The following is a 12,891-nucleotide window of genomic DNA, read 5'->3' as shown; positions in this document are numbered from 1 at the left end:
CGCTGGTCTGACTTTGTGGAAGACTTGTCAGCCCTCCGTAAGCAGGGCAGAGGCAGTTCTGAATCCGACCAGGGTAGCCCGCTGGGACGTCCCCACATCTCCACAGCGGAGGGCCGAGAGGGTGCCTGGGCCCAAGGCCTCCAGTGCCGCAGACGTGCGCCTCCGTGTCCTCGCTGGTGGCGTGGAGCTGGCGGTGTGGCGGCATTTTGGAATTGGCGTGTGCGGCAAGGGGGCTGCTGTACGTGGTGCCCCAGGGCAGCGTCTGGTCAGGCCCAGCTGCCCCTTCACATCTAGGAGTCTGGGGAGCGGGTAACCCTCCGTCTCACGCGACGTTTACATTCCTAGGGTGGACCAGCCGCACCCAGTTTGAGGAAACGTGGGCCACCCTCCTCGGTGTCCTGGTGACTCAGCCCCTCGTGATGGAGCAGGAGGAGAGCCCGCCGGAAGTAAGGCCGCGTGCAGGCCCGTGCGTCCACTGGTTGCCACAAGGGCAGTTACAACAGCTGACGGATTGTTTGTGGTGGCCTAAAGAAGGGCTGCACGCTCGTTTTCTTGGTCCTGTCTGTAGAAGACTAGCCAGTTCATACTAGACTGGTGTTGCACAACAGGAGCAACCCCCCCCCCCCCACCAAAGTCTGAGTGGCCTGGGTTCCCAGTGGGTGGAGTACAGTTCATCGTAGTGCATTACATGTGAAGGGTCAGTAAGGTTACACCCTTTCTTGAAAATATTTGTGAGTTCTGTTTATCAGTATTCAGGTGCAGTGTGGAGGTTGAATCAAATGAAAAGGCCCGTTATAAAGACCACGTACGCATGTGTACCTGCGTCATTTGCAGAGATTTATCAAGCGCCTTGGAATGTCAGGGGACCTTATGTTACTATAATGTTAGCAAAAGCCATGTTCTGATAAGGCAAAGCCTGAGATTGAAAGTCACGGGATAGAAGTCCCTAATTCTGCTAGAAGGTGTGGTGCAAACTTGTAGAAATGGATGTTCAAAGAGTAGACGTATGTCAGAAATCCAGATTGTCTTTTTTTTTTTGTTTTTGTTTTTTTTTTGTTTTTAAACATTTATTTATTTTTGAGAGACAGAGCACGAGCTGGGGAGGGGCAGAGAGAGGGAGGGAGACCCAGAATCCGAAGCAGGCTCCAGGCCCTGGGCTGTCAGCACAGAGCCCAGTGCGGGGCTCGAGCTCATGAACCGTGAGATCGTGACCTGAGCTGAAGTCGGACGCTTAACTGACTGAGCCACCCAGGTGCCACCAGATTGTCTTTAAATTCATGTGTAGAATTAACAGGTTGTCATATGCAAAGTCCCTAAAATTAGTGAGGAAATTTCAGGGCAATTTCTTAAGAGGTAATATGTGTTTGGAGATTTGTATCTATAAGAGACCTTGTTTTGAAAGGTGGACATTTGCCCATTAGATTCGTTTCAAGTCACAGATGCGTGTAGGCTGCGGCCTCAGGGAGGTGTGTGCCCCCTAGCGCTCGGGGCTCTTCCCCGCAAGACCACGTGGCCTGAGAACCATGGCCTCCGGGCTCTGTGGGCAGGTGGGTGTCTGGCCGCTCGTGACTTGGTAAAGCGTGGACTCTCCTTCTAGGAAGACACGGAGAGGACCCAGATCAACGTCCTGGCCGTGCAGGCCATCACCTCGCTGGTGCTGAGTGCGATGACTGTGCCCGTGGCCGGCAACCCGGCCGTGAGCTGCCTGGAGCAGCAGCCCCGGAACAAGCCCCTGAAAGCTCTTGACACCAGGTGAGGCCAGCGAGGCACACAGAGTGACCGGCACCTCCTCCCCGGGCCCTTGCCCTTGTTGCCAGAATTACAAACACAACACTTGTGCGTGTTGCTTGCTGCAAGAGGTGCAAATCCAGAGGTGATCTGGTGACCCGCGGCAGTGAGGCCTGTGTGTTCAGGACGGACCCTGGCAGAGCGAGGGCTAGCCCAGGGCACGTGGACAGGAATCGCCTCAAAGGAAGTGCCATTTGCTGTATCGGCGCCTGTGTTTCCTTTAGGCAAAGCTGGAGGAAGCCCCGAGGTTTTTGGCTTTTGAGGTTTCGATGGAAGGAAAATACTGTCTTTAACCTTTGTTCTGAACTTCAGGTTTGGGAGGAAGCTGAGCATTATCAGAGGAATTGTGGAGCAAGAGATCCAAGCGATGGTTTCGAAGAGAGAGAATGTCGCCACCCATCACTTGTACCAAGCGTGGGACCCCGTCCCTTCTCTCTCTCCAGCTACTACAGGTACCTGTGGGAGGACAGGCCATTCGTCCCCGGGCCGGGATGAGAATGTGCCCGAAATACTAAAGAGGGGGCTGCGATACTAAATGTGCTGCCCTAATTCATGACCACGAGTGTTGCTCAGGACCAGGGAATTTTATCAGCCTTGCGGAGCTCGAGTCTGGTACTAAACCGGAGTCGTGTCTCTCCCCAGTCAGGCCATTGGAAGCAGAACTGGTCACTTACGTGAAAAATCAGAGTCCATCAGTGATCCCCGTGAACCTCCAGCTTCTTGGGAGAGAGCACCGTGGCAAGGGCAGGCCGCACTCTCCGAGGGCCCCTTGGGGCCGGGCGCCCCTGAGCCCGAGCTCTCCGTCCCCGGCTGCCGTCCCCTCCCCCAGCGCTGCGCCCGCTTTGTCTGCACCGCAGGCCGTGTGCCTGCCCCTGAAGTGGGCGCTCGAGTTTGTCACCCTGGCTTACAAGACGAGAATTTTGTGTGCACACGTTTTCTGTTGAAAAATGGTATTTTAGCGCAGCATGTTTGTGATCCCCTAGTTAGTTTATTTTAGGAATTGTTAGATCCTGCGATTTTAAGCACCTTAAACGCTTTACCCAGAAAATGTTCTGTGTAGAAGTGTACTTACCGGGGCATTGAATTAAAGTCAGGATTGTGAACTTGGGTGGCCATAGATCCAGTGAGGGTCATGCCCACCAGGAGAAAGAAGTGGCCTCACCCGGTGTCACAGGAAGCAGGAGAGAGTAGGTGCCAGGAGGAGTGCCAGCGCTCCAGGAGCCCTGAGCAGAGCACGTGCTTCCAGGGCAAGGGGCACAGGAAGCCTCTTGGAAGACGGCGTGTTGATGCTCGATCTGGCAAAGGGTTAACTAGGGGTTAGCCAGGGGCAGGGGTCGTTTGTTCTGGGGTGTGGAGGGTGTAAAAGACTGATTGTGGAAAAGATGGGTCGGTTTAGTAGGGGCTTCTGCCCGCACCCCACTCTGGTGGGCACAGCTGGACAGCCTGGGCACCAAAGCAGGGTCCTGGGAATTGTTGCCCACTGACGTGGTCCGGCCCCCAGAGCAGAGCGCCCGCCTGCTGGGCCGTCGCCCCATCTGCAGCTGCTAACTGGTTTTTGCAGCTCAGGCCCCAGCCAGTTTCCCTGCAGAGTCCTAAGCTGGTTTGTTCCAGAGAAAAAGTGATCATTCACTATTGCCCCGCTGGCTCTCCCAGCTTAATGGGCTATAAAATGGCAGAGAAAACCCCAGAGACCCTCCGGGCTCTACAGAGCTGTGCCATCCTGCCAGCGGGTCTGGGCGGGCGCTGCCGGGCCGACGCCACGCAGGGCAGCAGTCACGGTGTTCTCGCCCGCAGGTGCCCTCATCGGCCATGACAAGCTTCTGCTGCAGATCAACCCTGAGCGGGAGCTGGGGAACATGAGCTACAAGCTCGGCCAGGTCAGTCACACCCGCGTGGCCGGTCATGTCCCCCAGCTCTCCTCGCCGTCCCTTGTCAGCCTTGGGTTCGGGCCATTTAGTACATCCAGAGGAAAAGGTTACGTGTGGTTTTTAAATGAAAGGAGCGTTTTTCTTTTATCTGTTCCTATATGCTCTACTCCGAGGAGGATTTAAAGGGTCTCGTGCACGTACTGGTGTAAGCGTGTGCAAAGGTAGCGAGATGGTGTGAGTTCGACTTAGGTCCGGGGCGTCACACAGGCGAGAGCGGCACGCGTGGGGCGAACACAGAGAGGGGCCCGTGTTCTGATGGGCCACCAGTTTCGCCACGAGTGTCCCAGCTGCCAGCTCAGAGGGAAGTGTGGTCCCATAGTGCAGTGTGGCGGATGGGCTGGCTCTGGGCCCCAGGTGACAGCTTACTGGGTGGGTCACCTTGAAGTATACTCGGTTTTCCCGTCAGAAAAACAGGACAGTCACGCATATGCCAGTGAGGTTGGAGGAGCTGGGGAACAGGGACGTGGCCCCTGGAGCTGTGAGGGGGTGTGTGCTGGGCGGAAGGACTCGGTGTGGCAGCCTGATGGCTGCTCTGTCCCCGCCGTGTCCTCTCAAACCTCACTGGGTTACTTAGCAGGTATGCGGGGCTGTTTTCTTATTAGCTGTTGTCGCGGAGGACACTGGTCAGAGCAGGGTTTGGAAATACTGGTCTGTCCCGAGGGCAGCCCCGTCCCTTCGGGGCACAGGCTTGCAGCAGAGACCCCAGGCCTGCTCTGTCCCACCCTTTCCTGCCCACGCACGTTCCTCTATGATCAAGGAGTCACAGGCAGGCCGTCCGAGCTCTGTCCCTGCAGAGAAGCTTCTGTCCCTGAGACAAGTCGAGGTGATGGAGCTCAGTGTCATTTCTACGGGAGTGTTTCTGAGGAGCAGGCTATGAGTGAGCAACGTTGGCTCTTGGGGTGGCACCTGGCCTTATTCTGGTGCGCTGACGTTTGCCCGGCTGGGTCCTTTCTTCGGCACCTGTGTTCACGTCTAGCCGCCGAGAATTGAGTGTAGTGCGTTCACCTGGGGCTGAGCCCTGAACCCACCCTGCCCTGCTGACAGGCCAGTTGGCTCCCGAATCCCTCCATGCTGAGCCGTCACTGGCTGTTGGGGAATGAGGGGAGCAGGGGGCCACCCTCTCTCAGAGCTTAAAGATTGCTTGAGGCCTTGCAGCCCCTAGTCCGTCTATGGTGGCCACCTCCAGCCTGCCCTCCTGTTGCCAGTCCCCCACGGTGGGTGGGGTCGGAAGGGGAGATGGCTGTCCATGCAGAGTGGGAATTGGGGCCGGTGTCCGGATGGTGGTGGGAATGCAGCACACGCTCGCTGGCAGTGTGGATGCCATGCCACGTGCCCGAGGGCCCCCTCGTGAACAGAGCAGACGTGGGAGCATGCTGCCCTGCCGGGGGGGGGGGGGGGGAGGGGCACCCCGGTGGACAGATCGACTCCTGTTCCCAGCACCGCTGCCGCCATCCCCAGAACAAGCACGGGAAGGGCACGGGGGTCTGCAGCTCAGGGGACCGACACCCGTGCCCTGACCACTGAGCCCTGTGTCCTTGTCTCCTGAAGGTGTCCATTCACTCCGTGTGGCTGGGGAACAGCATCACGCCCCTGAGAGAGGAAGAGTGGGAGGAGGAGGAGGAGGAGGAGGCCGACGTCCCTACGTCTGCATCACCACCCACATCGCCGGTCAACTCCAGGTTTCTTATCTGCCGTTCATTTCAAGCGATTTGAAATTTCCCATCAGTCATTTGATGTGATTGGGGTACCCCTTGAAACAGGCCTTTCATCTTGCGTACTTTGCAGGAAGCACCGGGCTGGAGTCGATATCCATTCCTGTTCCCAGTTTTTGCTTGAATTGTACAGTCGCTGGATCCTGCCGTCAGGGTCAGCCAGAAGGACCCCCATCATCCTGATCAGCGAAGTGGTCCGATCTGTAAGTCTGCCTCCCCCGTTGCCCCTGCACCTGCGCACGGGGCTCGTGACGGCACACACACAGGCACGGGTGTTCGCACGTACACACCAGTACGGACACTGCACGCTCACGCAGAGTTCGCGGTCTCTGGGAACCCGGGAAGGAGCTCTCAGGGTTTCACAGATGCAGGGTGATCCTGTAGCAGCTCTCCAGCCAGTGGAGCGGCCGTTTCCGAGTTTCCAGTCCGTGGCCCATCGATGCCCTTTTCGGTACAGTGGAAGTAGTGTAGGAGTGTCCCATCGTACCACGGCTCTCAAGGCCACGTTACGTAGCCACGTTTGTCTCCACAAGGGTCTGTTTCTTAAATGTCGGGTTTGTCAGAAGAGAGTTGTGCAGACAGTGCCACCACCACACCCCCTTTGAGAGGCTCTGCTGTGGAGCCGTCGTCAACTGCGGACCAAGGCTGCCGCACGCGTGGGGACCCCAGAGAGTGGGTCACACCCGTCAGTGTTTACGGTAGCGGAAGTGAAATCTGTGGGGTTTGCACACGGCTCCTCGTGAGACGCCGCGTCAGCATTTTTACCATCGTCTGGCGAGAAGCAAGCAGGAGTCTGAAGCTGAAGACCCTGGGTCCCTGTTTCCTGCCCATTGACCAGCTACCGCCCACCATCTGCGCGGTCTCTGCGGCACGGGTTTCCCTCACCTAGGCCTCGGTGGCACCTCTGCCCGGTACCTGCAGGCGGGAGTTTTGAGCCTGGCTGTTCTCAGTTCGCACCTTCTAAGGCTCTTAAGTTATTTTCCATTTGGTCAAGTTGAGAGTTTTAATAATTTCATTTTTAATTTGTAATAAACGTTTACAGTTTGATTTTTTTTAATCAATAAATTACAAGCACCTGTAACACAGGCCTTTTTGTAAGTTATTAATCCATTTGAAATAACAGTGATAATTTTTGAGGTTTGGGTTTTTTTGTTTTTTTTTTTTTTTTTACGTTTATTTAATTTTGAGAGAAAGATTGAACCAGGGAGGGGCAGAGAGAGGAGACATAGAATCTGAAGCAGGCTCTAGGCTGTCTGCTCCGCATTCAGCCTGATAGTACTACGAAAGGACTTTGAGAAAACACCGCCCTGTGGTCAGAGGAGAACAGAGGTGAAAAGGTGGATAAGGGTCTTTTTTTTTTTTTTAAACGTTTATTGATTTTTGAGACAGAGAGAGACAGAGCATGAACAGGGGTGGGTCAGAGACAGAGAGGGAGACACAGAATATGAAACAGGCTCCAGGTTCTGAGCTGTCAGCACAGAGCCTGACGCGGGGCTCGAACCCACAGACTGTGAGATCGTGACCTGAGCCGAAGTCGGATGCTTAACCGACTGAGCCACCCAGGCGCCCCCGGATAAGGGTCTTGATGTTACCACAAAAGTGGTTCTGACCTTGAGAAACCCGGGAGGTCCTCCAGGGTCCACCACGTCCACCTTCAGAAGGGCTGCTGTGGCGACTTGCTGAGCCCCGCTGTCCTCCGAGGCCTCTGAGGAGGGGCAGCGTCCCTAAAGAGCAGACACGCACTCGCCTCAGTGACGCTTATGCGTAGGTGGTGTCATGTGAAGAGTGAACAACAGAGAACTGAACATTTTGGGGAGACTGAGTTGCCAAGCTTTTGTTTCTGAAACAGCTGCCCCTTCCTCTGTCCCGGGGCTTTGGAGAGCCCGTCCCCTCTGCTGCCCAGAGACCTAGTATCTTGCAGAATAACAGCTAGAGGGCTTCTCAGCAGTCCCGCCGCGGTCGTGACTAAGATCCGGGCGCTCGCCCTCGGTGGGCCGCACAGATGCAGGGGGATTTGAAGAAGAGACTGGGTGGCCCGCTCTTCACGTTACCTGTTCCCATTGGATTGTACGTCTCCAGTCAGGGCCCCCGTCAGTTCCCATATTTAAATGTCTCGGGGATGTTGGCACATGTATTTTGGACTTTGTGGCTTACTTCCTGTCTGAATGCTCTGCGTCCCCAGCTCCTAGTGGTCTCAGACTTGTTCACTGAGCGCACCCAGTTTGAGATGATGTACCTGACGCTGACCGAGCTGAGGAGGGCGCACCCTGCAGAAGACGAGATTCTCATTCAGTACCTGGTGCCTGCCACCTGCAAGGCGGCTGCCGTCCTCGGAATGGTAAGCCCCAGGCGGTGCGGAGGCCACCTCGTACTGGCTGCATGTTGTGGCCGTGGGGAGCCTCGGCCTTGGAAGGCCTGACCCGGAAGGAGAGCGGGAGGGCTCGGCTCTAACATCCCTGCCTTTCTGTAGGTCACCGTGAAGCGTGTTATGGAGGGCGAGCCTTGGATTAGGGCTCTTGTACCCCTTGGCTCTGGGTCATCACGGTGTGGGTAGCGCGAACACGACCGGCCCGTCCTCCTCAGTTGCCCACGGCCCCCCGCCTCCCCCCACGCCCCTTTGCTGAAGAGCTGCCGGCTTCCGTGCTTCCTGCCAACAGACCTCCCTCCCGGGGGCCATTTTACCCCAGAAACCCTGCATTTGGCCCCCATGTCCGGATGCCATTGTCTGTTGTTAGCGGGAGGGCAGACTACCTGCTTTTGCGTTCTTCCTTATTCTGCGCCCAGTCAATCAGAGCTCAGCCGACGCGGCATGCACCCGTTCTTCTGTGCGTCCGTCACCACGCGGTCCAGGCTAACTGGACGTGATGTGAGCACATGAAGGCGTTTGCACGGGGCCTGCTCTGGTCAGCGTAGGGAAGGACAGAACCTCCGCCGTTGGAAGGAAACGGCTGGACTCCAGGCTGTGCGGGTTTGGCGTGTGCTTGCTCTTTGCTACGTAGCCTTTACCCGGGATCTGTGGGGCCTCTGCTCCCTGTTTCCTGGAGTCCCATCTTCACGTTGGTGGTGGAGACTCATTCATCCACCAAGCATGTGGGGGCTGCCACGGCCAGGGGCTTGGGTCCCTGTGTGGGGCGCGGTGGTGCTGTCCCTCTGCCCCCCCCCCCCCCCGTGTTCCCCCTCAGTCCTGTCTGTCCTGACAGTGACCACGAGAACAGGTCTCGTCGCCCAGTCTCACAAAGGTGAGCTCTTGTTTCATCTGGGCCCCCGGAAGCTGAGACCAGGTCACATGGGACATGGCAGAGGTCTGAGTCCATGTCTGTGGCCCAGAGCCCTGACTCTAGCCCCTTCCTGGCTTTGCTCCCCTGTAGGATTCATCCCTCTGACCCGAAGTGCCCAGGCAGGTATCATCCATCCTGGGTGGCCAGAGCCCTGGTGCCACCATCAGGGAACAGAAACAATGAATCCGTTGGCCTGCCTTCTGTGAGCACATCACTTCAAAGTGTGTGCCCTCTGGGCGTCGAGAGACATGTCAAAGCAGCTGGACTTGAAGGGGTCCTTTTGTCTTTGTGGGGGATTTCAGCTGCTGGGTTCGTTTTCATTGTAATTGTGTTTTTGTGCTCAGGCCCAGGTCCCCCTAGACAAATGTTGTGTTGTCAATAAATCAAATAAACAATCATCATTTTCTAAGAAGACCCTAAGGCAAGCCTTGCTGCATGGACACAGACTCCCCACCCTGACGTGCATGCATGGGCCTCTGTGCAGGCAGCCGCGCTCCGAAGCTTGTCTTTTCCTCCTGAGACACTTACGTGGTGTCAGGAAGTGTGCATCCCTCGCTGCACGTCCTGGCGGTGCTTCCAGAGGCAGGGGCTGGATGCACGGCGGAACCGTCCTTAGGAAGGCGTCGCACCGCCGTGGTGCGTGTGCGTCTGCTCTTGGCGGGGCCTGCAGGGACCCTCAGGTGCCAGTAGCCACCTTCCCAAAGTGGGGTGGCTTGTGGAGCCCTGGGGTCACCCCCACTTCCACACCGTTTCCTGTGGCTGCCTCTGCTCTAAAAGGAGCGTCTTGAGGGAGGCATGTGGCATGGAGCGCGAGGGTTCCACTGCGCCCTACTGTGTCGAGGGTGCTAACAGCCACGGGTAGTATTTTGGTTCAGGTCAGTGCAGACGACTGTTAGGGGTCCCCAAGACCACCCTGCGTTTTTCTGGGAGGATTCACGTATACTCATGGCTGGGATTTACCCCGGTGAAAACAAAGCACAATCGGCACAGGGTAAAGCGGGGGGGGGGGGGGGGGGGGGGCAAGTCCCGAGGAAGCAGGCGCCAGCTGCCCGCATCCTCTCCCGGGGCGTCAGGTGGGGTGCATTGTGACAACACGTGTGGGGTCTCGGCCGCCAGGGGAGCGCATTAGAGACACAGAGCAGGGCTCCCGCCGGCGGCCGGTCCCTCGGGCCACTCTCCCTGGCGCGGCCCAAACCGCAGGCCCCTGGGAGGAAGGTGTCTGTGGGGACACGGCGTTGGCGTGACCGGGTGAGACACAGGGGCTGCTCTGGTCAGCGGGGGAGCCGGGGACGCTCCCGCCAGCCGGGTGCCCGGACGCCCGCTCAGGGGCCTCTGGGGGGCCTGCTGCCGGAGCTCCTGCACCCAGTCTTCCTCTGTAGCTTAGGTCAGCCCCTCGTTGGCCTCTCCCGACCCGTCGTGGGCAAGCCTCTGCTCCTGTGCCTGTGCTCTAGGACAAGGCCGTGGCCGAGCCCGTCAGCCGGCTGCTGGAGAGCACACTGAGGAGCAGCCACCTGCCCAGCAGGGTCGGGGCCCTGCATGGCGCCCTCTACGTGCTGGAGTGTGACCTCCTGGATGAGACAGCGAAGCAGCTTGTCCCTGTCATCAGCGACTACCTCCTGTCCAACCTCAAAGGGGCAGCCCAGTGAGTGGCAGTGGCTGCGTGGGGGTCTTGGCGTGGACCGGGGGAAGGGCGGGGTCGTACACCAGGTCCTGGGGCCCAGGTGGGCCCCCTTCCGTGGGGACGGGGGCGGAGGTCCTGGCGACATAACACGTACCGTCAGACCAGCCCGTATCTCCTGGTTTCAGCTGCGTGAATGTTCATAGCCAACAGCACGTGCTGGTGATGTGTGCCACCGCCTTCTACCTGATTGAGAACTATCCCCTGGACGTAGGTCCAGAATTCTCTGCGTCAGTAATTCAGGTGAGCGGCCTTGGGCGCCTTCCTCTGGAACGGACATGTGTGCACGCTCTGTCCCCTGCGGGTGGTACTCTCAGAGGAGCAAGCGCGAGCGGCGGGGGCCTGACCCAGAAGTCTTCCTTGTGTTCAGATGTGTGGGGTGATGCTGTCCGGGAGTGAGGAGTCCACTCCGTCCATCATTTACCACTGCGTCCTGCGGGGCCTGGAGCGTCTTCTGCTCTCCGAACAGCTGTGCCGGCTGGATGCTGAGTCCCTGGTCAAGCTGAGTGTGGACAGAGTGAACGTGCACAGCCCGCACCGGGCCATGGCTGCCCTGGGCCTGATGCTCACCTGCATGTACACAGGTGCGGGGTGTGGGGTACGGGGCCCCAGAGACTGGCCCGGGCCCACCTGTGCCTGCCAGCTCAGTGCCACCGAACTCCAGACCATACGGATCTGCTGTCCAAGTGAGCGAGAAGCATGTTCATTCTTGGACACAGACCACACGACCCCACTGCACTTCAGGAAGATCGTAGAGCAGGGGCTTGCGGTTACTGGCTCAAGGCCACATTGCTGTGTAGGCTTCAGAGCCCAGCCCAGGGAGCAGGTCTGCAGACTGACCACTGCACCCCATGTACCCACGGGGGGGCCAGGCCCTTGGCGGCTGAGCTCTCCTGTCACTTGATTTCACATGACCTCTCAGGCTTCGTTGAACTCCCTTGTGGCTTCAAGGCGTGGTCTTCAGAGCAAGTAACAGTACAGAATGATTTGTTCCAGGGAAGGAGAAAATCAGCCCAGGCAGAACCTCAGACCCCAGCCCCGCCGCCCCAGACAGCGAGTCCGTGATCGTGGCTATGGAGCGTGTGTCCGTTCTTTTCGACAGGTGAGAAACGCCTGCCTTTGCCCTGAGCTGCCCTGGGACGCTCGCCGGGAGCAGCTGCCTTCGCACGCACCTGCTCCCTTCTCAGCCCCGTGGCCCGCGGTTTCCCCGCTCTCCCCCTGACTGCACACACGCCTCACTTGGCTCTGCGGGAGCGGCCAGTCCTTGGGCCTCAGCACCTGGGAGCTTGGGGTGTCCCTCTCCCGTGAAGGTTGGGGGCAGCCCCTGTCAGTGTGGAGGCCTCGAGTGGGGCATGTGAACCGGACAGGCACGTGGAGTTCTGAGCAGTAATGGAGATGTCTGTGGGACACTGCTGCCTTTGGGCGGGGAGCCTCACCATCAAAGCAGGCTTGGCCCGCGCCCCCCCCCCCCCCCCCCCGCACCGCTCCCCGCCCCGGGCCTGGGGAGCACAGCCCCGGAGCACCATTAACAGCGGCTTGCAGGAGTCGTGCTCGGTAGACCGGGATAAAGATTTAAACAGCAAAGGAAAGTATCTCTGAGAGCTTGGTAATTAATCCCCGCCACCTCCACCCCCCCCCACCCCCCCCCACTGTGTGCACTTGTGTCCAGAGTAGGCTCAGTTTGCCAGCTCTGGAAAATGGGTTGGGCACCTTGTCAGGCTCTTTCCCCAGGACCGCACCCTGCGTTTTGCCCTAGGCCTTGCCCCAGGCCTCCCAGTGCAGACTACGCGATGCGTCTGCAGCCTTGGGAGGCCCATTCTGCACCACTCAGCCTGGCCTGTCCCTCTGGCCCAGTCAGCAGGAGGCTTCTGGCTTTTTCTCACAAGAGCACGCTGAGCCAAGGCTTTCCCTGCGTCCGCTCGGTCCACATGAGGTGTTCAGGAAAGCCAAGCATTGCAGTCTGTTTCTGTGTTGAAATTTAAAATGAGTGTTTATAGCCATCTTCTGTTCCACACAGATCTGTCGAGCCTGACCACAGCCGGGTGACGGGCAGGGGAGCCCACACTTGGGTCCCTGCCTTCGTGGACCTTGCATCCCAGTGCTAACAAAATACACCAACATTTTAGCGAGTGCTGTCAGGCATGCAGTGTGGTCACTCTCCAGACGTCGGGCGGGGGGGACACTGAGTTGACGGGAGGTAGCTTTTGATTGTGGGTGTCGTCCAGAGCAGCAGCCTCGCCCCTTGCTGGGCCAGAGCTGGCATGCAGGCGGGGGGTCTGGGCATGCCTAGGAGGCAAGGGCCCCGTTTCTGGGGCCGTTCCGGCACTTTTCAGCGGCGTATGGCTCCTCTGTGGGCACAAATGGAGGAACCTGGCCAGAAGGCATCGCTCGAGGTGCTCACTGTAGTATCTGGGGCAGCAGGGCGTGGAGGGCATCAGCAGGAGAGTGTGCGGGTAGGGGTCAGGTAAGAAGGGTCCTTGCTGACTGCAGAGGTCTGGCATCAGAAC

General features: G+C 58.4%; 1 protein-coding gene across 3 annotated transcripts in view; it reads left to right on the top strand.

The window, feature by feature from the left end:
* The window catches only part of HTT (huntingtin), a 151,034-nt gene that overhangs the window by 132,393 nt on the left and 5,750 nt on the right, over nt 1-12,891 (top strand). For 2 of the 3 annotated variants that reach the window (XM_058719605.1, XM_058719606.1), the window contains 11 exons: nt 346-446; nt 1,598-1,752; nt 2,101-2,240; nt 3,583-3,665; nt 5,265-5,395; nt 5,502-5,631; nt 7,611-7,766; nt 10,158-10,348; nt 10,513-10,627; nt 10,755-10,968; nt 11,381-11,486. In XM_058719605.1, coding sequence (XP_058575588.1) covers nt 346-446; nt 1,598-1,752; nt 2,101-2,240; nt 3,583-3,665; nt 5,265-5,395; nt 5,502-5,631; nt 7,611-7,766; nt 10,158-10,348; nt 10,513-10,627; nt 10,755-10,968; nt 11,381-11,486 — 1,522 coding nt within the window. Of the gene's footprint in view, nt 1-345; nt 447-1,597; nt 1,753-2,100; nt 2,241-3,582; nt 3,666-5,264; nt 5,396-5,501; nt 5,632-7,610; nt 7,767-7,898; nt 8,365-10,157; nt 10,349-10,512; nt 10,628-10,754; nt 10,969-11,380; nt 11,487-12,891 lie in introns of those variants that run through there. The other variant, XM_058719607.1, reaches the window with a different exon arrangement.

This window comes from Neofelis nebulosa, chromosome 3 (genome assembly GCF_028018385.1).
Source record: "Neofelis nebulosa isolate mNeoNeb1 chromosome 3, mNeoNeb1.pri, whole genome shotgun sequence".
NCBI lineage: Eukaryota > Metazoa > Chordata > Mammalia > Carnivora > Felidae > Neofelis > Neofelis nebulosa.
The sequence above is the reverse complement of the archived record's forward strand: the minus strand, read 5'-3'. Positions and strand labels throughout refer to the sequence as shown.